The following is an 11497-nucleotide window of genomic DNA, read 5'->3' on the forward strand; positions in this document are numbered from 1 at the left end:
AGACTGTTGCGTAATCCTACCTGTCCCTGCAGCTAGGCAATTAGAGACAACAGATTTTTTTCCCATATTTGTAACCAGGGATAAATAGTTTACATCTGTTTGATCCCAACCTTTTTTCTCCTCGCTGCCCCCCAAAAAGAGTCTGCCTGTATCCAGAGCACAACGCCAGTGAATACATTTGAATACACCCGTATTTAAATCCAGGAATTCCACTTAAAAACAACTATCAGTATGTTGCCAAATACTGTCTTATTTGAGGTCTTAGCACATAAGGGAAGTCATTGGGAGAGGGGTTTTGGGCTGTGGATTAAGGTGCCGGGTTAACTACATCATATGCCATTGCGGGGCTAAAAGGAGTTGAGTGTTTACTGCCAAAATATATTTAACTGGATTCTCTCAACCAGCTTCATAAGGTAGTCATCTGGAATGCATTTCAATTAACAGGTGTGCCTTGTTAAAAGTTAATTTGTGGAATTTCTTTGCTTAATGCATTTGAGCCAATCAGTTGTGTTGTGACAAGGTAGGGGTGGTATACAGAAGACAGCCCTATTTGGTAAAAGACCAAGTCCATATTATGGCAAGGACAGCTCAAATAAGCAAATACATTACGTCATGACAGTCAGTCAATCTGGAAGATTTCAAAACTTTGATAGTTTCTTCAAGTGCAGTCGCAAAAACCATCAAGCGCAATGATAAAACTCTCTCACGAGGACCGCCACAGGAAAGGAAGACCCAGAGTTACCTCTGCTTCAAAGGACAAGTTAATTAGAGTTATCAGCCTCAGAAATTGCAGCCCAAATTAATGCTTTAGAGTTCAAGTGACAAGACACATCTCAACATCAACTGTTCAGAGGAGACAGTGTGAATCAGGGCTTCATGGTTGAATTGCTGCAAGGAAACTACTACTAAAGGACACCAATAAGAAGAGACTTGCTTAGGCCAAGAAACACGAGCAATGGACATTAGACCGGTGGAATTCTGTCCTTTTGGTTTGATGATTCCAAATTTGAGGTTTTTGGTTCCAACCGCCGTGTCTTTGTGAGATGCAGAGTAGGTGAACGGGTGATCTCCGCATGTGTGGTCCCCACCATGAAGCATGGAGGAGGTGGTGTTATGGTGCTTTGCTGGTGACAGATTTATTTAAAATTCAAGGCTCACTTAAACAGCATGGCTACCAAAGCATTCTGCAGTGATACACCATCCCATCTGGTTTGCGCTTAGTGCGACTGTCATTTTGTTTTTCAACAGGACAATGACCCAACCAACCTCCAGGCTGTGTAAGGGTTATTTGACCACGAAGGAGAGTGATGGAGTGAAGCATCAGATGACATGGCCTCTACAATCACCCGACCTCAACCCAATTGAGGTGGTTTGGGATGAGTGAAGGAAAAGCAGCCAACAAGTGCTCAGCATATGTGGGAACTTCTTCATGACTGTTGGGATATCATTCCAGGTGAAGCTGGTTGAGAAAATGCCAAGAGTGTGCAAAGCTGTCAAGGCAAAGGGTGACTCTCATATCAATGTATTTATTTTTTTTAACACTTTTTGGTTACTACCTGATTCCATATGTGGTATTTCATAGTTTTGGTGTCTTCACTATTATTCTACAATGTTGTGTGCACCTACCCTTGCCACCACTCCTGAAAAATGACCTAGGGGAAACGCTGTGTGTGTGTGTGTGTGTGTGTGTGTGCTAGCAGTACATGCCTCAGTGTTCCTGTGCGCTAATATCCACCGGTCCTCAGTGACTCAGCTCCCCCTGTAATGCTCTCTGCATTTCAAGTTAATGTGAACCCCCCCCCCCCCCCCAATGGATTTCTCCTCCTCCACACACCTTCTGTCTGTCATGGTAGTTGCACCTGGGGGACCTACACACACAATTGTGGCCCATACTCTCTGCTACAAAAAAGCTGTTTATAACATAGCAGAAGTCTTACAGGGTTGATATTGTAGGGTGGGTCACCTCTCTCATTTAACCTATGTAAACTACCGTTCAAAAGTTTGGGGTCATTTTAGAAATATCTTTGTTTTTGAAAGAAAAGCAACAAAAAAAAATATTGTCCGTTAAAATAACATCAAATTGTTTCGAAATACGGTGTAGACATTGTAAATGTCTATTGTAGCTCGAAACGGCAGATTTTTAATGGAATATCTACATAGGTGTACAGACGCCCATTATCAGCAACCATCACTCCTGTGTTCCAATGGCACGTTGTGTTAGCTAATCCAAGTTCATAATTTTAAAAGGCTAATTGATCATTAGAAAACCCTTTGCAATCATGTTAGCACAGCTGAAAACTTGTTCTGATTAACTTCTTATGGCTGGGGGGCAGTATTGAGTAGCTTGGATGAATAAGGTGCCCAGAGTAAACTGCCTGCTACTCAGGCCCAGTTGCTAATATATGTATATTATTAGTAGATTTGGATAGAAAACACTCTGAAGTTTCTAAAACTGTTTGAATGATGTTTGTGAGTATAACAGACCTCATATGGCAGGCAAAAACCTGAGAAAAAATCCAACCAGGAAGTGGGAAATCTGAGGTTTGTCGTTTTTCAACTCATTGCCTATTGAATACACAGTGTCTATGGGGTCATATTGCACTTCCTAAGGCTTCCACTAGATGTCAAGTCTTTAGAACCTTGTTTCAGGCTTCTACTATGAAGGAGGAGGGAATGAGAGCTCTTTCAATCAGGTGTCTGCCATGAGCTGATAATGCTCACTCCAGTGAGAGGTAGCTCCGTTCCTTTTCATTTCTAAAGACAAAGGAATTCTCCAGTTGGAACATTATTGAAGATTTATGTTAAAAACATCCTAAAAATTGATTCTATACATGGTTTGACATGTTTCTACGGACTGTAACTGAACTTATTGACTTTTCGTCTGATTCGATTGATCGCGCCTCATGAATTTAGATTTGTGAACTAAATACGCGAACAACAAGGAGGTATTTGAACATAAATGATGGACTTTATCAAACAAAACAAACATTTATTGTGGAACTGGGATTCCTGGGAGTGCATTCTGATGAAGATCAAAGGTTAGTGATTCATTTTATCTCTATTTCTGCTTTTTGTGACTGGAGAAATGGCTGTTTTTTGTGACTAGGTACTGACCAAACAATCGCATGGTATGCTTTTGTCGTAAAGCTTTTGTCGTAAAGCACTCATAGTACTTCATGTTACACAATACATGTATGTTTTGTACGATAAAGTTCATATTTATATCCAAAAATCTCTGTTTACATTGGCGCTTTAAGTTTTGCCTCAAACGTCCGGTGAAAGTGCAGACAGCCACGTCAATTTACAGAAATACTCATCATAAATGTTGATGAAAATACAACTGTTATGCATGGAATTAAAGATATACTTCTCCTTAATGCAACCGCTGTGTCAGATTTCAAAAAGCTTTACAGAAAAAGCACACCATGGAATAATCTGAGTACAGCGCTCAGAGACCAAAACAAGCAATACAGATACCCACCATGTTATGGGGTCAACAAAAGTCAGAAATGGCATTATAAACATTCACTTACCTTTGATCTTCATCAGAATGCACTCCCAGGAATCCCAGTTCCACAAATGTTCGATAAAGTCCATTTATGTCCAAATACCTCCTTTTTGTTTGCGCATTTAGTACAGTAATCCAAATTCATGAGGCGCGGGCAGACAAAGTCAAAGTTCCGTTATAGTCCGTAGAAACATGTCAAACGAAGTATAGAATCAATCTTTAGGATGTTTTTATCATAAACTTTCAATAATGTTCCAACCGGAGAATTCCTTTGTCTTCAGAAATGCAATGGAACGCAAACTTACTCTCACGTGAACGCGCATGACCAGCTCATGCCACTCTGGCAGACCATTCAGCTCCCATTCCCCCCTTCTTCACAGTAGAAGCATCAAACAAGGTTCTAAAGACTGTTGACCTCTAGTGGAAGCCTTAGGAAGTGCAATTTGACCCCATAGACACTGTATATTCGATAGGCAATGAGTTAAACTACAAACCTCAGATTTCCCACTTCCTGGTTGGATTTTTTCTCAGGTTTTTACCTGCCTTATGAGTTCTGTTATACTCAGACATCATTCAAACCGTTTTAGAAACTTCTGAGTTTTCTATCCAAATCGACTAATAATATACATATATTAGCAACTGGGCCTGAGTAGCAGGCAGTTTACTCTGGGCACCTTATTCAGCCAAACTACTCAATACTGTCCCTAGCCATAAGAAGTTAACAATGTCTACACTGTATTTCTGATTAATTTGATATTTTAATGGACAAAAAATGTGCTTTTCTTTCAAAAACAAGGACATTTCTAAGTGACCCCAAACATTTGAACAGCAGTGTATGTCACTGTCTTCTTCTCTCCCTGCAGTATTGCCATGGCGACCAAGGAGAACATGACATCCCAGAGAGGGCTATTGAAGTCCATACAGAGCAGAGTCAACACTCTGGCCAGTATCCTTTACAACACCAAGCAAACATTATGAACATTGGAGATTCTCCATTAAAAATCAGTTTTTTTTACTATACTAGGCTTAATCTTTGTCTGGGAAGGCAACCCTATGTTCATGTCTGTGTGAGAAAGAACAAATTCACAAATATGCCATATTTTTCCTTTTAATCAGACAAGAACTTCTGGAGATTAACTTTTTATTAGATCATAGTTGTCTTTTAAGGCCACCTAGTAGACACTTTTATCCAAAGCAATTTACAGAAGTGAGTACATGTTATCTGATCCCGGCAAGAACTGAACCCACGACCTTGGCATTGTTAGCGCAACACTCTTACTCATTAGGCTTCTTATTTTACTGTACTATTACCTCCCGTGAGCTGCAACCAGACACAATACAGCTATAGAGTCCCATAAACAATGAAAGCCAGAGTGCCTGTCGGTTCACATTACCCATCCTAACTGTTTGAAAGGCACACTGAGCATGTTTCAATTAGAATGCTTTATCTCAGTCTGAGGCCCCAGAGACATCCTCCAGTGGTCTTCAAACTTTTCCTGTTGAAAAGTGATATCCCAAGTATAAATACAGTAAAGTACATGCACTAAAGTGGTAAAAAAAAAAAAATTGAGCAAAATTTGTGTTATTTTTACACAACTGCAAACTTCAAGGAGTATGGTATTCAATGAGTTGGCCTGATGTGAATTTGTGATGTCATCTGCCTCCCACCTTGCTTGAGGAACAATTGAGAAGAAAAAAAAGAGGAAAGCCCCCCCCACCCCACTACTTGTGCTATGTCATGACATACCTGGACCACCTATTGAGATGTGCCTTTTGTTAAGTAAATCAGGTGTTAAATGAGGTGAAAAGGAGACTGGAGCACCACTAATGGGTGCCTGATTCTGTCTGGTCTCTTTTCTCAGAGAGCATTGTTATCAGGCCTTTTGGCCGGCGATTCCATTGTTTCCGCACATGGGACACCAGCCTCTGGTGAGAGAAACTCTTCTCTAAGGAAATAACTGAGCAATCTGGTCCATTTAACTGTGTGGGAGGGGATTTCACTGCTGCTAGGGTTTTCTGTGAACAACACCGTTCCTTCGGAAAGTATTCAGACCCCTTGACCTTTTCTACATTTTGTTACATTACAGCCTTATTCTTAAATGGATTTTAAAAATGGGTCCTCAGCAATCTACACACAATACCTCATAATGACAAAGCAAAAACAGTTTTTTAATTTATTTTTTTATATACCTTTTTTCCGTAAGTATTCAGACCCGTTGCTATGAGACATGTAATTGAGCTCAGGTGTATCCTGTTTACATTGATCATCCATGAGATGTTTCTACAACTTGATTGGAGTCCACCTGTGGTAAATTCAATTGATTGGACATGATTTGGAAAGGCACACACCTGTCTATATAAGGTCCCACAGCTGACTGGCATGTCAGAGCAAAAACCAAGCAATGAGGTTGAATTAATTATAATTAGAGACAGGATTGTGTTGACGCACAGATCTGGGGAAGGGTAGAAAATAAATTATGCAGCATTGAAGGTCCCAAAGGACACACTGGCCTGCATCCTTCTTAAATGGAAGAAGTTTGAAACTACTAGACTCTTCCTAGAATTGGTCGCCCAGCCAAACTGAGCAAAAAACCCAGTAGTCACACTGACAGAGCTCCAGAGTTCCTCTGCGGAGATGGGAGAACCTTCCAGAAGGACAACCATCTCTGCAGCACATCACCAATCTGGCCTTTATGGTAGAGGGGCCAGACGGAAGCCACTCCTCAGTAAAAAGCACATGACAGCCCACTTGGAGTTTGCCAAAAGTCATCTAAAGGACTCTGACCATGAGAAACAAGATTCTCTGGTCTGCTGAAACCAAGATGAAACTCTTTGGCCTGAATGCCAAGCGTCACTTCTGGAGGAAACCTGGCACCATCCCTACGGTGAAGCATGGTGGTGGCAGAATCATGCTGTGGGGAGTCTGGATCGAGGCAAAGACGAACGGAGCAAAGTATAGAGAGATCCTTGATGAAAACCTGCTCCAGAGCGCTCAGGACCTCACTGGGGCGAAGGTACACCTTCCAACAGGACAATGACCCTAAACACACAGCCAAGACAATGCAGGAGTGGCTTCAGGACAAGTCTCTGAATGTCCTTGAGTGGCCCAGCCAGAGCCCAGACTTAAACCTGATGGAACATCTCTTGGGAGACCTGCAGCAATGCACCCCATCCAACCTGACAGAGCTCAAGGCTGTAATCGCTGCCAAAGGTGCTTCAACAAAGTACTAAGTAAAGGGTCTGAATAGTTTTTATTTTTTATAAATTTGCAAAAATTTCTAATATTTTTGCTTTGTCATTATGGGGTATTGTGTGTGGGTTGACTATTTTAATACATTTTAGAATAAGGCTGTAACCTAACAAAATGTGGAAGAAGTCAAGGGCTCTGAATACTTTCCAAAGGCAATGTATAGGATACTATTTCACTTTGCTGTCAAAAGAGATCAGTTGCCTTTCAGAGAGACAATTTCAGAACAGACAAATTTTGCAGATACAACAGAGAAGCAGGCAGTTTGGCATTTTTAGATTCTAAGTCAGCAGTACCAACCACCTCTTTATTGCAAGTAATGTTCAGATAATTAAATTGGAAATATAATCTGGGTGGTTCAAGCCCTGAATGCTGATCAAATCAAGTCATATTTTATTGGTCACATACACGTGTTTAGCAAATGTTATTGCGGGTGTGGCGAAATGCTTGTGCATTTCACAACATATACCCAAAATACACTCAAATCTAAGTAAGGAATGGATTAAGAATATACACTGCTCAAAAAAATAAAGGGAACACTTAAACACAATGTAACTCCAAGTCAATCACACTTCTGTGAAATCAAACTGTCCACTTAGGACGCAACAGTGATTGTCCATAAATTTCACATGCTGTTGTGCAAATGGAATAGACAACAGGCGGAAATGATAGGCAATTAGCAAGACACCCCCAATAAAGGAGTGGTTCTGCAGGTGGTGACCACAGACCACTTCTCAGTTCCTATGCTTCCTGGCTGATGTTTTGGTCACTTTTGAATGCTGGCGGTGCTTTCACTCTAGTGGTAGCATGAGACGGAGTCTCCAAACCACACAAGTGGCTCAGGTACTGCAGCTCATCCAGGATGGGACATCAATGCGAGCTGTGGCAAGAAGGTTTGCTGTGTCTGTCAGCGTAGTGTCCAGAGCATGGAGGCACTACCAGGAGACAGGCCAGTACATCAGGAGACGTGGAGGAGGCCGTAGGAGGGCAACAACCCAGCAGCAGGACCGCTACCTCCACCTTTGTGCAAGGAGGAGCAGGAGGAGCACTGCCAGAGCCCTGCAAAATGACCTCCAGCAGGCCACAAATGTGCATGTGTCTGCTCAAACGGTCAGAAACAGACTCCATGAGGGTGGTATGAGGGCCCAACGTCCACAGGTGGGGGTTGTGCTTACAGCCCAACACCGTGCAGGACGTTTGGCATTTGCCAGAGAACACCAAGATTGGCAAATTCGCCACTGGCGCCCTGTGCTCTTCAGATGAAAGCAGGTTCGCACTGAGCACATGTGACAGACGTGACAGAGTCTGGAGACGCCGTGGACAACGTTCTGCTGCCTGCAACATCCTCCAGCATGACCGGTTTGGTGGTGGGTCAGTCATGGTGTGGGGTGGCATTTCTTTGGGGGGCCGCACAGCCCTCCATGTGCTCGCCAGAGGTAGCCTGACTGCCATTAGGTACCGAGATGAGATCCTCAGACCCCTTGTGACCGGTTTGGCGGTATGCTGGTGCGGTTTGCCCTGGATTCCTCCTAATGCAAGACAATGCTAGACCTCATGTGACTGGAGTGTGTCAGCAGTTCCTGCAAGAGGAAGGCACTGATGCTATGGACTGGCCCGCCCGTTCCCCAGACCTGAATCCAATTGAGCACATCTGGGACATCATGTCTCATTCCATCCACCAACGCCACGTTGCACCACAGACTGTCCAGGAGTTGGCGGATGCTTTAGTCCAGGTCTGGGAGGAGATCCCTCAGGAGACCATCCGCCACCTCATCAGGAGCATGCCCAGGCGTTGTAGGGAGGTCATACAGGCACGTGGAGGCCACACACACTACTGAGCCTCATTTTGACTTGTTTTAAGGACATTACATCAAAGTTAGATCAGCCTGTAGTGTGGTTTTCCACTTTAATTTTGAGTGTGACTCCAAATCCAAACCTCCATGGGTTGATAAATTTGATTTCCATTGATAATTTTTTGTGTGATTTTGTTGTCACCACATTCAACTATGTAAAGAAAAAAGTATTTACTAAGAATATTTCATTCTTTCAGATCTAGGATGTTATTTTAGTGTTCCCTTTATTTTTTTTGAGCAGTGTATATACACATGTCAGAGCAGCATTGGACTGAGACAGTCGCATAGTATAGAGTACAGTATATACATATGAGATGGGTGATGCAATATTTACAAACAATTAAAGTGACTAAAATACAGTATAATAGTATAGAGTACAATTTACACATATGAGATGAGACATTTAAGATACGGAGACATTAAAGTGGCCAGTGATTCCTATTATATGTCAATAGGCAGCAACCTATAATGTGCTAGTGATGGCTGTTTAGCAGTCTGATGGCCTTGAGATGGAAGATGTTTTTCAGTCTCGGTCCCAGCTTTGATGCACCTGTACTGATCTCGCCTTCTGGATGATAGCGGGGTGAACAGGCAGTGGCTTGGGTGGTTGTCCTTGATGATCTTTTTGTCCTTGCTATGGCATCGGGTGCTGTAGATGTCCTGGCGGGTGGGAAGTTTTCCCCCTGTAATGCGTTGGGCAGACCGCACCACCCTCTGGAGAGTTTTGCGGTTGTGGGCGGTGCAGTTGCCGTACCAGACAGTGATACAGCCCGACAGGATGCCCGCAATTGTGCATCTGTAAAAGTTTGTGCGTTTTAGGTGTTCTTTTTTAGCCTAACTTCTTTAGCCTCCTGAGGTTGAAGAGGCTCTGTTGTGCCTTTTTCACCACACTGTCTTTGTGGGTGGTCCATTTTAGTTTGTTAGTGATGTGTACGCCAAGGAACTTGAAGCTTTCCACCTTCTCCATTGCGGTCCCATCAATGTGGATGGGGGGGTGCTCCCTCTGCTGTTTCCTGAAGTCCACGGTCATCTCCTTAGTTTTGTTGATGTTGAGTGAAAGGTTGTTTTCCTGGCACCACCCTCCGAGCCCTCACCACCTCCTTGTAGGCCGTCTCATTATTGGTAATCAAGCCTACCACTGTTGTGTCGTCTGCAAACTTGATGATTGAGTTGGAGGCGTGCTTGACCACGCAGTCATGGGTGAACAGGGAGTACAGGAGGGGGCTGAGCACGCACCCTTATGGGGCCCCTGTGTTGAGGATCAGCAAAGAGGTGTTTCCTACCTTCACCACCTGGGGGCGACCCGTCACGAAGTTCAGGACCCAGTTCCGCAGGACGGGGTTCAGACTGCTCTAATTACGTTGATAACCAGTTTATAATAGCAATAAGGCACCTCAGGGGGTTGTGATATATGGCCAATATACCACTGCTAAGGGCTGTATCCAGGCACTCTGCGACGTGTTGTCTAAGAACAGCCCTTAGCCGTGGTATATTGGCCATATATCATACCTCCTCGGGTCTTATTGCTTGAATATACCCCGGCTGTCAGCCAATCAGCATTCAGGGCTCGAACCACCCAGTTTATATTTCCAATGTAATGATTATTTGAACAGTACATGTAATAAGAGGTGGTTGGCACTTGTTTCTGTTTGCCTTAACTTCCTCGTCCAGATCGTTTCCCAGCCATCAACAACCTCGTCCAGCGACTCAACCTGCGGAAGAGACGAGACTCCCTAATCCTGGGCGGAGTCATCGGCGTTTGCACCATCCTCCTGCTGCTCTACGCCTTCCACTGATGACGAACAGACCGGTCGAACAATCGTTACTTTGCGTTTGTAACATCGGAATCAGAACTCTGGAGAATGGGCTTTAGTGAGTGGAGGCTACTGGACAGACAGACACCCTCTTTGCCCAATCGCTTAACAGGATTGATCGAAGGCAGCATGGACTACCTGATTTTGTATTTAGCAGTGGGAGGGAAGGAGGAGAAGGATATGTGAGATGGAGCAGCACCTTTTTTCTTTTTTTATCAAAAGTTTGCTGTTCAACGCTGGTTAAGGGAACAGAGACCAAATGTACTGATATGACTAGATTTGAAATAATTATATATATATATATTTCAAATATATTAGTACATTGAGATAGGCCAAAGTCCATATATGACTTTCGCCCATCTCAAGGTAGTAATATATTTGAAAGAATTATATCTTAAAGAAAATTAAAAATAACACTTGCTTTAAGGAGTTTAATGCTCTGAAGACAGTCCCTCTCTTTCGTTTCCACCGTCTGTCTGATTTCTGTGATGGAAGGATTTTTAGTTGAATGGTCCTTTTTCGTGATGGGATATTCAGGAGGTTCGTATTCATCATGGGCTGTACATTGCATTATTAATAAATTATTCATTTACAGTATGTGATACTAGGCACTTATTTTATTTGTCTATTTCTTTTACTTCGACATGTATTGATAAAATGTATTTTTCATTGAAGAAACTCCAGTGCTGCAAATACAGTTATTCTATAAACAAAGGCCACATACAGGTGTATGGTTAAACTGAAACTGAAAGTCTCAGACTTCTTTCATTACGTGTTTCCTTCAACTCACAACCTCTACATCAGGGCTGCCCAACCCTCTTCCTGGAGATCTACTGTCCTGTGGGTTTTAGTCCAACCCTCTTCCTGGAGATCTACTGTCCTGTGGGTTTTAGTCCAACCCTAATTTAACACACCTGATTCTACTAATTAGCTGCTCAACAAGACCTTAACTAGCTGAATTAGGGTTGGACTGAAAACCTACAGATCTCCAGGAAGAGGGCAGCCCTGGGCTACATTCTAAGATTAATCTACAGTGCCTTGCGAAAGTATTCGGCCCCCTTGAACTTTGCGACCT

General features: G+C 43.0%; 1 protein-coding gene across 4 annotated transcripts in view; it reads left to right on the forward strand.

Moving 5' to 3' along the window:
• Positions 1 to 11030, forward strand: part of gosr1 (golgi SNAP receptor complex member 1) — a 64989-nt gene extending 53959 nt beyond the window's left edge. For all 4 annotated transcript variants that reach the window (XM_021582419.2, XM_021582420.2, XM_036961940.1 and 1 more), the window contains exons 8-9: positions 4372 to 4454; positions 10280 to 11030. In XM_021582419.2, the coding sequence (XP_021438094.1) occupies positions 4372 to 4454; positions 10280 to 10404 (208 nt within the window). In that variant the 3' untranslated portion in view covers positions 10405 to 11030. The remainder of the gene's footprint in view (positions 1 to 4371; positions 4455 to 10279) is intronic.
• Positions 11031 to 11497: the final 467 nt, after the last annotated feature.

Source organism: Oncorhynchus mykiss, chromosome 24 (assembly GCF_013265735.2).
Source record: "Oncorhynchus mykiss isolate Arlee chromosome 24, USDA_OmykA_1.1, whole genome shotgun sequence".
In the NCBI taxonomy this organism is placed as follows: Eukaryota; Metazoa; Chordata; class Actinopteri; order Salmoniformes; family Salmonidae; genus Oncorhynchus; species Oncorhynchus mykiss.